This window comes from Salmo salar, chromosome ssa17 (genome assembly GCF_905237065.1).
Source record: "Salmo salar chromosome ssa17, Ssal_v3.1, whole genome shotgun sequence".
NCBI classification, from domain to species: domain Eukaryota; kingdom Metazoa; phylum Chordata; class Actinopteri; order Salmoniformes; family Salmonidae; genus Salmo; species Salmo salar.
The window spans coordinates 58,620,825-58,637,055 of NC_059458.1; the positions used below are offsets into that span (position 1 = coordinate 58,620,825).

At 42.5% G+C, this 16,231-nt stretch overlaps 1 protein-coding gene and 1 pseudogene across 1 annotated transcript; one reads left to right on the forward strand and one right to left on the reverse strand.

Moving 5' to 3' along the window:
• Window positions 1-1,395: 1,395 nt before the first annotated feature.
• On the reverse strand, window positions 1,396-15,857 carry LOC123728231 (optineurin-like; annotated as a pseudogene).
• LOC106600167 (hemagglutinin/amebocyte aggregation factor-like) lies at window positions 4,683-12,054 on the forward strand. The gene is made up of 5 exons (XM_045699831.1): window positions 4,683-4,897; window positions 5,179-5,257; window positions 9,430-9,618; window positions 9,884-10,036; window positions 10,125-12,054. Exons 1-5 carry the CDS (start codon window positions 4,783-4,785, stop codon window positions 10,171-10,173), a joined length of 585 nt encoding a protein of 194 aa, XP_045555787.1. The 5' UTR covers window positions 4,683-4,782; the 3' UTR covers window positions 10,174-12,054.
• Window positions 15,858-16,231: the final 374 nt, after the last annotated feature.

Genomic DNA, 16,231 nt, shown 5'->3' on the forward strand with positions numbered 1-16,231 from the left:
AGCTGTGCCCTGCACGCCATATGGGAATTGATTGCATCTATCTTCAGAGTTCGTTCTGTTAGGCGACCTAAACTGGGATATGCTTAACACCCCGGCAGTTCTACAATCTAAGCTAGACTATTTTGCCTGTCCAAAGAATTTGTGGTAGACGTTCCACTCACAGATCATCAGTGGTGGAAAAACTACCCAAATGTCATACTTGAGTAAAAGTAAAGATACCGTAAGTATCGAAATAATTTCTTGTTTTTTTAAATGTACAGATAATCAGGGTCATACTCCAACACTCAGACATGATTTACAAACAAAGCATTTGTGTTTAGTGAGTTCACCAGATCAGAGGCAGTAGGGTTGACTAGGGATTTTGTCTTTAAGTGCATGAATTAGACTATTTTCCTGTCCTTCTAAACATTCAAAATGTAACGAGTACTTTTGGGTGTCAGGGAAAATGTATGGAGTAACAAGTATTATTTTCTTTAGGAATATAGTGGAGTAAAAGTTGTCTGAAATACAAATAGTAAAGTAAAATAGATACCCCCCAAAATACTACTTAACACCGCTGCAAATTACTCGCATATCGCCAATAAAATCATAGAAAAATGTATACCTAGTGTATACTTAGTTTACATTTTCTGTTGAAATGATCATACACATTATTTGATACGTTTATTTCATTTTATTGACTGGCGCCTCTAAAGTAGGAATGGCTCATTTTAATATAGGCAACAGCCGTTGTGCTAATATTTGCACAAAGTTGGTGAATGTCAAACATGGTTTGTGCTATCGGGATCCGAGATCAAGAACATATTGAATTTGAAAGGTTAAAGTAAGAGTTAGAGGTTAGATTACGGTAAGTCCCAAAGAACCCGGATTGTACTAACGGAACAAACATCTGAAGATATTTAACCTTTATTTAACTAGACAAGTCAGTTAAGATCAAATTCTTATTTACAATGACGGTCTACCAAAAGACAAAGGGGCCTCCTGTGGGGACGGGATTAAAAATTAAAAATATATTTAAAAAATGACAAAACACACTAGATGAAGAGATTTAAAACATCGCATGGCAGCAACACAACACAACACGGTAGCAGCACAAAACAGGGTATAAACATTATTGGACACCGACAACAGCACAAAGGGTAAAAAGGCAGAGACAATACATCACGCAAAGCAGAAAGCTGTCAGTAAGTGTCCACGATTGAGTGTTTGAATTAAGAGATTGAGATAAAACTGTCCAGTTTGAGTGTTTGTTGCAGCTCGACCTGCTTTATAGCATAGATATAAAGCAGATTCTGTTCTATATCCATGGTGGGTACTCTGTTGCATTTTTTTCAGGTGGATCAGAGTTTTATTCTCTAGATGTGTGTGCAACAACAAAGACAGACAGAAACAGCCTACTGTACCAATAACACCTTTATTACATATTTTCATAATTATATTACAGAATCACAGGATTTGTAAATACATCTGGATACAGAAGTTAGTAGTTAGCTAATACAGTACACAGTCCCTTGCATAGTCATACATCCTGCAGGCTACATAGGTTTAATTATGAAATGTACAAACCATGATTATGATGGATAAAATGGATGTTCAATATACATTTACAAAAACTGTCTTGGGCATCCTTCCCTCCGTTGAATTATTCAAAACGAAATGTCTATGCTGTAATCATGATCTATTCATGACCTTCATCGAAACAGCTTGATTAAATTGAACCACCCGAAAATCCATAATAAGCATTTAATAAACCAAATTGTTTCTTGCTAAAGAGTTAATTCTAAACTATGTGACAGACAGCTGTCAAAAGAAAATAAACGAGTTACCACACTTAAAATAGAAAATTCCAGTTCTCCATTTATCACCTAACAGTATATTAAACGTGATGCATTTTACAGGATGTTTTTCACCCCTAACAAAAAAATGAGTGTCTAGTTGCGCTCTGTAAGAATACATTTTATATTATAGTTAGTTATATGTTCTAAAACATAGACCAGAGCAACATAGCCATGAACTGCAAAATAAATGCACTTTTTAAAGCATAAAGGCTGCATTTTACTCTGCAATAAATCGAATGATGACGAACTAGAGGAAGAATCGGAGTAAGGTGCATCTGCGGCAGTTGTCTTTGTTGTTGCTGATGACTATGATGAAGGCTCAGATGATGCAGTCCATGATGTGAATCTGCAGGCTGTCCAGGTCTGGTAGGATCTCGTTACACTTGGGGCAGACTTGCTCCGGTATATTCCCCTGCTGCTGCCAGTCCCCGGCATCACCACCTATCAGACACACAGTGGTATGGTAACGGTATTCCCTTATATACAGTCGTGGCCAAAAGTTTTGAGAATGACACAAATTAATTTTCAAAGTCTGCTGCCTCAGTTTGTATGATGGCAATTTGCATATACTTCAGAATGTTATGAAGAGTGATCAGATGAATTGCAATTAATTGCAAAGTCCCTCTTTGCCATGCAAATGAACTGAATCCCCAAAAATCTTTTCCACTGCATTTCAGCCCTGCCACAAAAGGACCAGCTGACATGTCAGTAATTCTCTCGTTAACACAGGTGTGAGTGTTGACGAGGACAAGGCTGGAGATCACTCTGTCATGCTGATTGAGTTCGAATAACAGACTGGAAGCTTCAAAAGGAGGGTGGTGCTTGGGATCATTGTTCTTCCTCTGTCAACCATGGTAACCTGCAAGGAAACACGTGCCGTCATCATTGCTTTGCACAAAAAGGGCTTCACAGGCAAGGATATTGCTGCCAGTAAGATTGCACCTAAATCAACCATTTATTGGATCATCAAGAACTTCAAGGAGAGCGGTTCAATTGTTGTGAAGAATGCTTCAGGGCGCCCAAGAAAGTCCAATAAGCGCCAGAACCGTCTCCTAAAGTTGATTCAGCTGCGGGTACGGGGCACCACCAGTACAGAGCTTGCTCAGGAATGGCAGCAGGCAGGTGTGAGTGCATCTGCACTAACAGTGAGGCGAACACTTTTGGAGGAAGGCCTGGTGTCAAGAAGAGCAGCAAAGAAGCCACTTCTCTTCAGGAAAAACATCAGGGACAGACTGATATTCTGCAAAAGGTAGAGGGATTGGACTGCTGAGGACTGAGGTAAAGTCATTTTCTCTGAAGAAGCCCCTTTCCGATTGGTGCATCTGGAAAAAAGCTTGTCCGGAGAAGACAAGGTGAGCGCTACCATCAGTCCTGTGTCATGCCAACAGTAAAGCATCCTGAGACCATTCATGTGTGGGGTTGATTCTCAGCCAAGGGAGTGGGCTCACTCACAATTTTGCCTAAGAACACAGCCATGAATAAAGAATGGTACCAACACATCCTCCGAGAGCAACTTCTCCCAACCATCCAGGAACAGTTTGGTGACGAACAATGCCTTTTCCAGCATGATGGAGCACCTTGCCATAAGGCAAAAGTGATAACTAAGTGGCTCGGGGAACAAAACATCGATATTTTGGGTCCATGGCCAGGAAACTCCCCAGACCTTAATCCCATTGAGAACTTGTGGTCAATCCTCAAGAGGCGGGTGGACAAACAAAAACCCACAAATTCTGACAAACTCCAAGCATTGATTATGCAAGAATGGGCTGCCATCAGTCAGGATGTGGCCCAGAAGTTAATTGACAGCATGCCAGGGTGGATTGCAGAGGTCTTGAAAAAGAAGGGTCAACTGCAAATATTGACTCTTACCATCAACTTCATGTAATTGTCAATAAAATCCTTTGACACTTGTGAAATGCTTGTAATTATACTTCAGTATTCCATAGTAACATCTGACAAAAATATCTGAAGACACTGAAGCAGCAAACTTTTGGAAAGTAATATTTATGTCATTCTCAAAACTTTTGGCCACAACTGTACACACACACACACACACACACACACACACAGCATAAATTATGTAATTATCATTGTTGTAAATAATTTGAGATGGGATGAGGAGGAGCAGTGTTTTCGTGATCAAATAAATACGAGATAACATTTGATTGGCAGATAACAATATGATGTGCCCTGGCTTGAGCCCTGCTCTCTCAGCAAGGTGAATGACTTAAAGCAATGTACTGTCCTGTACCTCTGGCTCCCTGCATGTTGCCTCCACGTGGCATGTGTCTTCTCTGCATATCGCTCAGAGATTGCCTACAGAAACCAGTTGTAGTCAGGCGGTGGATCCAAAATGGCAGTGAACGTAACCTAATATGACCAGTCTGTGATCATATTATCAATATGTAATCTGATGTGCACCTGCCCAGTGAGTCCATCTCGTCCTGTAGCTGAGTGTTCTGTTTCTTGACAAACTCCAGCTGAGCAAACAGACGTTCCTTCTCCTCGTGAATCTTCTCCCGAGCTGCTCGCTCCGCGTAGAAGTCAGAGGAGTACACCTCCGCCTGGACAAAAAACACACACAATTAAAAATGACACATGCACATAATCAAATGGACACACACAAACCATTTGTCTATACGTGTCAATGATTACAAGGCGTGGTTGTATTGTTGCACAGATTAACGTGAATGCCATCAACAGAATGTAGTGTATTGGTTAAATTTTTTTATATTCAATGTTCTTTAAAATGTTGTAAAATTATGGAACAGCAAACCAATAAGCCCCTGGGGGGATTAATAAAGTTAAGAGGGATAATTCATGAAAAATGTCAGTTTTGCAACATCATTTCTCAGAAACAAAACTTGGAATGATGCCAGCAATACAAACACAAAAATTACACAAGAACATGGCCCAAGAACACTGCTTGGTTGTGGCTCTATAAATGGATCATTTCCCTTGCTTGTGCTATTGTGTTAAGACTACACGCCTCAGAGAAGCCATGAACGGACCCAATTTCTATATTCTGCTTCTTGCTGGTGTCTTGGTCAACGGGCAAGGTAGGCTGTTGTTTTAAGTTGTAGGCTGAATGAAGTGTTCATTTCTTTGTGTAAGAGGTTGGTTATCAGGAAAACATTTATAATTGGCTTACAGCCCAAATACATGAAGAGTGAGTAACCAAAATGTCTAGGAGGTGCAGATTACCATTATCATATGATTATGCTTTTTGCACTCAATTTACATAATTGTTTTTACTATTTTTTAAAATACTTCCTTTAGGCAATGATGCTGTCTTACAGTACATGTATTCATTTATTGTGCCCTTGCTTGTGTGTTGCAGGCGTCCGATGGGAAAACCAATTTGACCAGCCCTTACATTTTAACTGCCCTTCAAAACAATCCATCTCTTACATAAACAGGTGAGAAAAGGCACTAAATTTGCCTACTATCAATATTCTACCAAAGTGGAATACCTCATCCTTCTTTTGCGTCGGCACTTTCACTGACTGATTCCCAAAATGAAACGTGTTCTCTAATCGTTAGTGCTGTTCTACTTTTCATCACCAATTTTGAACAAAATGATCTCATTATGCTGCATAGACCAGTAAGTGCCAGTGTTTATTTGAGACCACCTAAAGCGAGACCGATTCAAGACCAAGACTTAAGCAAATCAAGTCCGAGTCAAGACCAGAAAAATGCGAGTCCAATTCAAGACCATGGTTGTAATTGTGTAAAATCACCACCACAAGAATTCAAAATGTCCAGTATATCTGTGTTCATATTTCAGAACAGATTCTTTAGACATATAGAAAACTAAAAAAAAATGCATGCTGAGAGAAAATAGAGCCATTCTACAAATATTACTAACCCAAACACATTGGGGAACAATGGCCTTCTAAGCCTTTAGACAAGGGCTAAGGATTTATAAAAAAGAATGATTATATTAACATGATAATTATTATTTTAGATTTTTCTCATTTAATCTCTTCAATTTTTGTTGGAAAGGTTTAACACTAAAGAGAAAAAAGATCCAACTTGGATTTTTCTTTGCTGGTCTCTGGGGAGATAAATCTAGCTAGCCAAGTCATCCATTCCTATGCCATCAGAAGCTAGATAAAGGCATATGCCATTAAACTGTTTTATGGCAACATTTTGGAGTGACAGTAGAATCAACCAATCACATTTTAAATTAATGTGTGGGACAGTTTTTACAAAAACTTCTGCCTTCTTGAAGGCCAACTGGTCACTGTGCAATAGCGAGCAGTAGTTTTCCCACAGTCTATAGCTAGCTAGCATTTGTTGTCGGCTAGTTTGCAGCAGCTGCAGCAGGTGTTATCAAAGAGGATGTTGTTGCTAATTTGTTAGCGTCTCCCTTTTCAAGAAGACTTTCAAGTTACGTTTCAAATGATCATCTGGTGAGTGAAACTGTGTTTAGCCATCTCTTTGAAAATAACTTGTGTGTGAAACATTGTTGCATTTAAAGTGGAACTGACAGCATTTTAGCAACATGAAATCTTATTAAAATCTGTTCATCTACACCACCAGGAAGAATATTACACACACACACACAAAACCTTTACAAGCAACCACTTAGATGGTCAATTTCACGTATTCATAAATTCTTAGAATGTTTGAGAATTACGTATACTAAGGCATCTGTGAAAATTATATAGCAATATTAAGTGGGAAAGAGGCTGTGCGTTTGGACAATTAATAGACACTGCAGCAAATAAAACCGAATAAAAACATCTGTCTTGTCCAGGACGGGAGTCAACACAGACCGGTGGGCTATAGCCAATCAGAGCTACAGTAGACTTTTATACCAACAAGCCATTTGTCACACAGACCTTCCATCATTCACACTGAACTGGACTGTGTGTTTACAGTCAGTAGGACCTTCCATTATTCACACTGAACTGGACTGTGTGTTTACAGTCAGTAGGACCTTCCATCATTCACTTTGAACTGGACTGTGTGTTTACAGTCAGTAGGACCTTCCATCATTCACACTGAACTGGACTGTGTGTTTACAGTCAGTAGGACCTTCCATCATTCACACTGAACTGGACTGTGTGTTTACAGTCAGTAGGACCTTCCATCATTCACACTGAACTGGACTGTGTGTTTACAGTCAGTAGGACCTTCCATTATTCACACTGAACTGGACTGTGTGTTTACAGTCAGTAGGACCTTCCATCATTCACTTTGAACTGGACTGTGTGTTTACAGTCAGTAGGACCTTCCATCATTCACACTGAACTGGACTGTGTTTACAGTCAGTAGGACCTTCCATCATTCACACTGAACTGGACTGTGTGTTTACAGTCAGTAGGACCTTCCATCATTCACACTGAACTGGACTGTGTGTTTACAGTCAGTAGGACCTTCCATCATTCACACTGAACTGGACTGTGTGTTTACAGTCAGTAGGACCTTCCATCATTCACACTGAACTGGACTGTGTGTTTACAGTCAGTAGGACCTTCCATCATTCACACTGAACTGGACTGTGTGTTTACAGTCAGTAGGACCTTCCATCATTCACTTTGAACTGGACTGTGTGTTTACAGTCAGTAGGACCTTCCATCATTCACACTGAACTGGACTGTGTTTACAGTCAGTAGGACCTTCCATCATTCACACTGAACTGGACTGTGTTTACAGTCAGTAGCAACAGCGTGACTTTAGATAATTAGAACACATTCACCAAATGCCACAAAATACACCTGAATGGATTTCTGCAAATATGTAAACACCACGGGAGTCCTGTTACATTTGGGAACTTTACAGTCCTCTTGATCAAACCACCATGAAAAGGTCTGCTCTCTCCCCCTCAGTTATGCACATCAACAACAAGATCAACAACTCATGCAAGCCAGAGCAAGATGAGCTAAAATCTAACCAAGGAACATTAGATAAACCCTCTCAAACCTTTTCAGCTAGTTGGCCGTCAAAATTGCACTGATAAACGATGGGGAATTGTAGCCTCCGAGTACTTCTGCAGCTTGCCTGTCAATTCATGCTTGTCCCAACCAAGCACACACACACACATCAGTAGGGATTAAGAAGTGAGTATACGCCATGACCCATACAGCTTATACCTGCGTATACCCTGCACTACACCACTGGCCCTTTGTGTTTTCTAAAAAGTCCACACTGTACTAACCTGTCACACACTGAAGACCTATAGGTTCACCACTGTACTAATCTGTCACACACTGAAGACCTATAGGTTCACCACTGTACTAACCTGTCACACACTGAAGACCTATAGGTTCACCACTGTACTAACCTGTCACACACTGAAGACCTATAGGTTCACCACTGTACTAACCTGTCACACACTGAAGACCTATAGGTTCACCACTGTACTAACCTGTCACACACTGAAGACCTATAGGTTCACCACTGTACTAACCTGTCACACACTGAAGACCTATAGGTTCACCACTGTACTAACCTGTCACACACTGAAGACCTATAGGTTCACCACTGTACTAACCTGTCACACACTGAAGACCTATAGGTTCACCACTGTACTAACCTGTCACACACTGAAGACCTATAGGTTCACCACTGTACTAACCTGTCACACACTGAAGACCTATAGGTTCACCACTGTACTAACCTGTCACACACTGAAGACCTATAGGTTCACCACTGTACTAACCTGTCACACACTGAAGACCTATAGGTTCACCACTGTACTAACCTGTCACACACTGAAGACCTATAGGTTCACCACTATACTAACCTGTCACACACTGAAGACCTATAGGTTCACCACTGTACTAACCTGTCACACACTGAAGACCTATAGGTTCACCACTGTACTAACCTGTCACACGCTGAAGACCTATAGGTTCACCACTGTACTAACCTGTCACACGCTGAAGACCTATAGGTTCACCACTGTACTAACCTGTCACACACTGAAGACCTATAGGTTTACCACTGTACTAACCTGTCACACACTGAAGACCTATAGGTTTACCACTGTACTAACCTGTCACACACTGAAGACCTATAGGTTCACCACTGTACTAACCGGTCACACACTGAAGACCTATAGGTTCACCACTGTACTAACCTGTCACACACTGAAGGCCTATAGGTTCACCACTGTACTAACCTGTCACACACTGAAGACCTATAGGTTCACCACTGTACTAACCTGTCTTACATTGAAGGCCTATAGGTTCACCACTGCGCAAATATGTCTATAATAGATTCAAAGGCTGTTAAGAGACTATTAAAATGTTTCAAGATAGGAATGTATATATTTGGCCCGGTGAAGTGGTTTTTATGTGGTGACTGAATGGAAGATGATATGAGTTTTTTTACTCTGCTGGTTTCTGGAAGAATTGAATGAGTCCTCACTGTCCTAGACCGAGTACAAATGTATCCGACACCAAGACAAGACCGAGACACTGAATATCTGGTCTCGAGTACTACAACACTGCTAGGTGCACTGCACTGTACTGCACTGTTGATACTGGGCATATCAACAAATTAAACCTTCAATTTATGTTTGTTTTCAAATCAATTCAACCATTAATATGTGCATTGTCATTGATCTATCTAATTTCAGTCAGCATAACAACGCCTATGAAGACCGTGTGTGGGGCTTTGAGTGCACAAACACGTTTGTCAATGAGCCCATATGCCACTGGTCTCCTTACGTCAATAACTTCGACCAGGAGTTCACCTTTGAATGCCCCAAAAACTATGTCCTCACCGGGATGAACAGCTATCATTCCAACCGCCATGAGGACAGAAGGTGAGAAGACCTCACCGTTTACCACATCCTATGTTACATCCTATGTTCAAATAGTAGTTGTTTATTTTTTTTCAAATACTTTGAGCGGTTGATTTAGCCTGCTCGGAGTGCCATATGAGCAGCATTTGCACTTTTGGGACTATTCCATTGGGTCCATCAAATACAGCTGAAGTATTTGAAAGAAAACAAATATTTGAATCCAGGTTTGACATAATCCTGACTGTGATCAGTGTGTTATACTATACATGTATGATTTCAATCCCAGGTGGAAGTTCTACTGCTGTCGAGCCATCAGCTACTGTAACCTGAAGTGTCAGTGGACCCCTTACATCAACAACTTTGATGAGGACATCTCTTGGCATGTCCCTAGCCAGAACTACCTAGTTGGGGCCGGAAGCTACCATTCCAATCCTCATGAGTGAGTACAATGTGTGTGTGATTTTGGTGGGGGGGAAGAGGTTTCAACAACAAGAATGTTTACCTCAAAATGTATTGTGTATTTTCAGAGATCGTCGCTGGAGATACCAGTACTGCACACAGAAGGCATACTGCTGATATTACGGCTGATTATTCCATTCTTGAATTAAGATTGCCTATTGCCTTCTTTCTTGTGTTTCATTTAATTATTTTTTCCATTGCATATTCATATCAAGCCACTGAGTCTGAGTAGAAGTAAAAATAAATGTTATATTTTTGGGGAAAAAGAAAAGCTGCGCCTATTTCACTTTATGAAAATATAAGCTGTTGTTAGACTTTTTTGGGAGGGTACTTAGCCTTCATTTAACTGCTGGTTTAACAAAGAAACTTCCTTCACTGACAGTCACTTTTAAGTTGCTGTATAACTCCAAAATGTTCACACAGAGTTCAGTACAATTAAATTAGAATGTTTGAACCTTTTTCCAAGTGTGAGAACACACACAACTAGATGGAGAACACACACAGAAAACCTACCTGAGCCTGAAACACAGAGATGGTCTCCAGCTCCTTCTCCTTCTGATATATCTCCTGCTTCATAACATCTATCTGCTGTTGCTTAGCAGCCAGGGCCTTCTCTGCTGCGTCCAGTCTGGTCTGCAGGTCTCCCACCTCCTTAGTGACCAGTGGCTGGAGGCCACACAGAGGGCAACGGTCAGATTCATCACATTCACCATGCCATACCATTTTGACAAAGGACAAAACAGTGCAATGTGCCAAACTAGACTGATTTCTGTTTAACAGAGGCTAAGTAGTGTGGTCACCTCTCTGTTCTTGCTCTCTTGCTTCAACTCGTTGTAGTCCTCGAATAGCTTGGTGTAGGCATCCTTCAGCTGGGTCAGGTTAGTCCTGAGGAGAGGAGGAGGGGCAACTGACTCATGATGACTAAGGAGTATTTGGATATAGAAACTCATGGCACTGACCAGTGGAAACTGATAGGGGGAGTGGGATGATTTCAAAAGAGGAGCAGGGAATTTATGTCCCAAGACCCCACCCAAGGGAATGGCCTATAGTGTCAGAGGGAGTAGGCATATGTCAGAGTGTGTGTGTGTGTGTGTGTGTGCATGCTTGACTGTCGTCCCACCTCTCCTCTCCAGCCTTCCTCTGCTCTAGCTGGCTCTGGGCCTTCATACTGTCCACCTGCAGCTTCAGTCTGTCATTCTCACTCTGTACCTCCTGCTTCTCTACCAGCTGGGCTGTCAGAGTCACCACGTCACGCTCCACATCCCTACATCTACAGAGAGAGAGGGGGATGGGGAGATAGAGAGGGACAGAGGCAAAGCAAAAGGGTGGTATTGGGGGAAAGGGAATGAGCAAAGGTTAGCATAGTTTGCACATTTTCATTGTCTATGTAGCTCTCCCTCTCTCCTCTCCATCTCTCTCACCTGTCCTGCAGGTTCTTCTTCATGCCCTCTGCCTCGTCCAGTTTGCTCTGAGCCTGCTGTAGCTCACTAAACAGGCTCATCATCTGAGCCTTCAGATCCTCCACCTCTGATGCAGCCTGACACATAACAGGCAACAGTCCAACAAACTGACAGTTCTGATCGAGAAGCTAAGGGTTAGGACATTGTAATGGGGAAATGTAAGATGAATAAAGTTAATATCCAGTTAAGAGTAATTAACAATGCTAAGCATATTTATGTTCTCTTTCTGTAATACACATGATTTCCAGTGTTTTATTTGGGAAACCTTCTGGTTGATGGTCACTAGACTTGATACTGAATGTTATGAATTGTTCATAGCTGATGGTGATTGATGCCAGACTGGAGGTACAAGGACACCGATTGTTATTGTATTCTGGGACACTGTGATTCTGTAGCAGCTGATGTTGTGACTTCCTACAAGCCTCTCGGTGGGTGTTTACAGAACATTGGTGCTGTGAGATTAGAATATAAGGGCCTGCTTCTGTGCTGGAGGTGTCTCCCTGTTCCAACTTCTATTAAACCACATTGATTTACTTTATCTGTGACTTCTTTTATTCACCAGGAAAATCCCTATTACATACTGTACATTAATACATTTCAATCTTATTAACTTCCCTGCTCTTACAGGGTGAGAGACAGGCTGGGTAAGAGCTTATCTGTGTATCTACCCTCTCCTTCCCAGAGTTCTGTTGGGGCTCCTCCTCTGGTTCTGGCTCAGTACCACATGTTGTGGTGGCTAGTGCTGGGGAAAGCACCTCTGGCAGTAGTGAGGTCTGTGTGGAGCTCTCCGTGTTAGTTACTTTCTCCTCCAGCTCTGTGATTCTGAAAGACATAGGAACATCAGTTTTTGGTTCCACCCAAACATAAGCCTAGGCAGAAATGCGGCCTACCTGGATCTGGTAGCCTGGAGCTCCATTTGTAGCCTCTCCACCCTCTGGGTCTCCTTCCTCAGGGACTGGAGCAGCTGGCTGACAGTCAGCTCCTCAGACTCATGCCTGGATACACTCATGTCATACCTGGGGTCCCTTTCATTATGATACAGGTCCTTTCCAGTATCCTCTCTCTATACACACACACACACACACACACACACACACACACACACACAGAGCAGTGCTAAAGTCAGGACACACACCTTCATAATATGGATGGATGGAGTGAGTGAGTGTTACTCACAGCAATCCTGATCTCTATGAAGGAGTCGTCCTCTGACCCTTGACCTGTCTTGAGCTGGAGTTCAGAGTTCATGGCCACCAGGTCACTCTTCTCAGCCTGCAGACGCACCAGCTGGGCACGCAGTGCCTCCAGTTCTGCAGTCTGATTGGCTGTCTCGGCCTGGAGGTGACACAGCGCAGATAAGACAAAAGTCTGCCCAGCATTATACCCATACAATATATATATACAGTGGGGCAAAAAGGTATTTAGTCAGCCACCAATTGTGCAAGTTCTCCCACTTAAAATGATGAGAGAGGCCTGTAATTTTCATCATAGGTACACGTCAACTATGACAGACAAAATGAGGGAAAAAAATCCAGAAAAATCACATTGTAGGATTTTTAATGAATTTATTTGCAAATTGTGGTGGAAAATAAGTATTTGGTCACCTACAAACAAGCAAGATTTCTGGCTCTCACAGACCTGTAACTTCTTTAAGAGGCTCCTCTGTCCTCCACTCGTTACCTGTATTAATGGCACCTGTTTGAACTTGTTATCAGTATAAAAGACACCTGTCCACAACCTCAAACAGTCACACTCCAAACTCCACTATGGCCAAGACCAAAGAGCTGTCAAAGGACATCAGAAACAAAATTGTAGACCTGCACCAGGCTGGGAAGACTGAATCTGCAATAGGTAAGCAGCTTGGTTTGAAGAAATCAACTGTGGGAGCAATTATTAGGAAATGGAAGACATACAAGACCACTGATAATCTCCCTCGATCTGGGGCTCCACGCAAGATCTCACCCCGTGGGGTCAAAATGATCACAAGAACGGTGAGCAAAAATCCCAGAACCACACGGGGGGACCTAGTGAATGACCTGCAGAGAGCTGGGACCAAAGTAACAAAGCCTACCATCAGTAACACACTACGCCGCCAGGGACTCAAATCCTGCAGTGCCAGACGTGTCCCCCTGCTTAAGCCAGTACATGTCCAGGCCCGTCTGAAGTTTGCTAGAGAGCATTTGGATGATCCAGAAGAGGATTGGGAGAATGTCAGATGAAACCAAAATATAACTTTTTGGGAAAAACTCAACTCGTTGTGTTTGGAGGACAAAGAATGCTGAATTGCATCCAAAGAATACATTTACATTTACATTTAAGTCATTTAGCAGACGCTCTTATCCAGAGCGACTTACAAATTGGTGCATTCACCTTATGATATCCAGTGGAACAACCACTTTACAATAGTGCATCTAAATCTTTTAGGGGGGGGGTTAGAAGGATTACTTTATCCTATCCTAGGTATTCCTTAAAGAGGTGGGGTTTCAGCATGGGGGTGGAAACATCATGCTTTGGGGCTGTTTTTCTGCAAAGGGACCAGGACGACTGATCCGTGTAAAGGAAAGAATGAATGGGGCCATGTATAGTGAGATTTTGAGTGAAAATCTCCTTCCATCAGCAAGGGCATTGAAGATGAAACGTGGCTGGGTCTTTCAGCATGACAATGATCCCAAACACACCGCCCGGGCAACGAAGGAGTGGCTTCGTAAGAAGCATTTCAAGGTCCTGGAGTGGCCTTGCCAGTCTCCAGATCTCAACCCCATAGAAAATCTTTGGAGGGAGTTGAAAGTCTGTGTTGCCCAGCGACAGCCCCAAAACATCACTGCTCTAGAGGAGATCTGCATGGAGGAATGGGCCAAAATACCAGCAACAGTGTGTGAAAACCTTGTGAAGACTTACAGAAAACGTTTGACCTGTGTCATTGCCAACAAAGGGTATATAACAAAGTATTGAGAAACTTTTGTTATTGACCAAATACTTATTTTCCACCATTATTTGCAAATAAATTCATAAAAAATCCTACAATGTGATTTTCTGGATTTCTTTCTCATTTTGTCTGTCATAGTTGAAGTGTACCTATTGTCACGTCCTGACCAGCAGAGGGCATAATTGTGTTAGTCTTGGTCAGGATGTGGCAGGGGGTTTGTGTTTGTTAAATGTTGTGTGAGTGATTGGACTCCCAATTGAAGGCAGGTGTGTTGAGTTGCTTTTGATTGGGAGTCCTATATAGGAGTGTGTGTTTTTTCTTTGGGGTTGTGGGTAGTTGTTTGTGAGCACTGCGTTTGTGAGCCTGCTACACTGTTGCCGTTGTGAGTATTTGTTTATTGTTTTGCCTGTGGATGCTTTACTTAAGTTTATTAAAAGAAACTATGAGTATCCACATTCCCGCTGCGCCTTGGTCCATTCTTGACGACGGTTGTGACACCTATGATGAAAATTACAGACCTCTCATCTTTTTAAGTGGGAAAACTTGCACAATTGGTGGCTGACTAAATACTTTTTTGCCCCACTGTATATGTATATATACACACACACTCCATCGTTATTTTCCAAGTCTCTTCTTTTGTTATACAAAATCTAGCTAAAACTACAGATAGTCATCCATCCTCCAAACATTCATTTCTCTATTAATAAGCTGAATGTCTGGTCTAGCCAGAGAACTAACCTTGTGAACATTAGCCTTCCCTTTCTCTCACCTGTCCTCTCCTTCTCCTCCCTCCAGCTCCTCCACCTTCATGCTGAGCTCCTGGTTGTGCGAGGAGAGGGCCTCCACACGGCCGCGCGCCTCATCAAGCCTCCCCTCCAGGAACTCCTCCTCCTCCCTCTGCTTCTCCCTCCACACAGACAAACCCTCGAAGCGCTCCTTCATCGACATGTTAGTCTGCTTCAGCGCCTCTACAGGGAAAGATGCACAGAGAGGACATTACTGTAAAACACACACTGACAGAGCAGTCAATAACATAATCAGCCATTGCAAGACAATCAGAACCTCATATGCCATAACATCCCAATGTCTCCGCCCCATACAGTAGATTTTCAATAAGCTTTAAGGCTGAAACACATTCTGGTCCCCTCTCCATGTCTCACCCTTCAGGTCTCGGTTCTCCTGGATGAGATGGTTCATCTGCTGCAGCGTTTCCTCCAGGGTGCCTGTGGAGGGGATGTGGCCGGGGTGAGAGCTAGGACCCCGGGAGATGTCCCCGTTCACCATGGGGGAGCTGGACGCCATCACTCTACAGCAAGATGAGGCGGTGTGGAGACATGCAAGTGGACAATACATTCTCAGACCATGGAATACACTAGAATGAGAATAGGGACTCTGATTCTAGGGAAGGCTAGGACAATCACACTATATATATATTCTCTAGAGCTGCATGCATCAAAACAACAAACAGCACACGCCGTGTCAGAGGTGTGAAGGAATACTATTGCACAATGACTCATGTACACCGGGCAATAGCCGTTATTGAATAATCTTATCAGCAGCTGTCATGTGTCAGGCGGCTCCTCACAGTGCCCACCAGAGAGAGGCCAGCAGCCTGCCTGAGTTGGCTGGCCACTTTTCATGTCACTTAATAAACTGATAGTATATTGTTGCGATGTTAAAGCAACACCTAGCGAACTCTTCAAGAGGTTCGGACCTTTTGGTGCAACGGACCTCTTCGCGTAACTCACGTGTTTCCCAAACTCGGTGGACGTTTTCGTTTCTGCCCTAG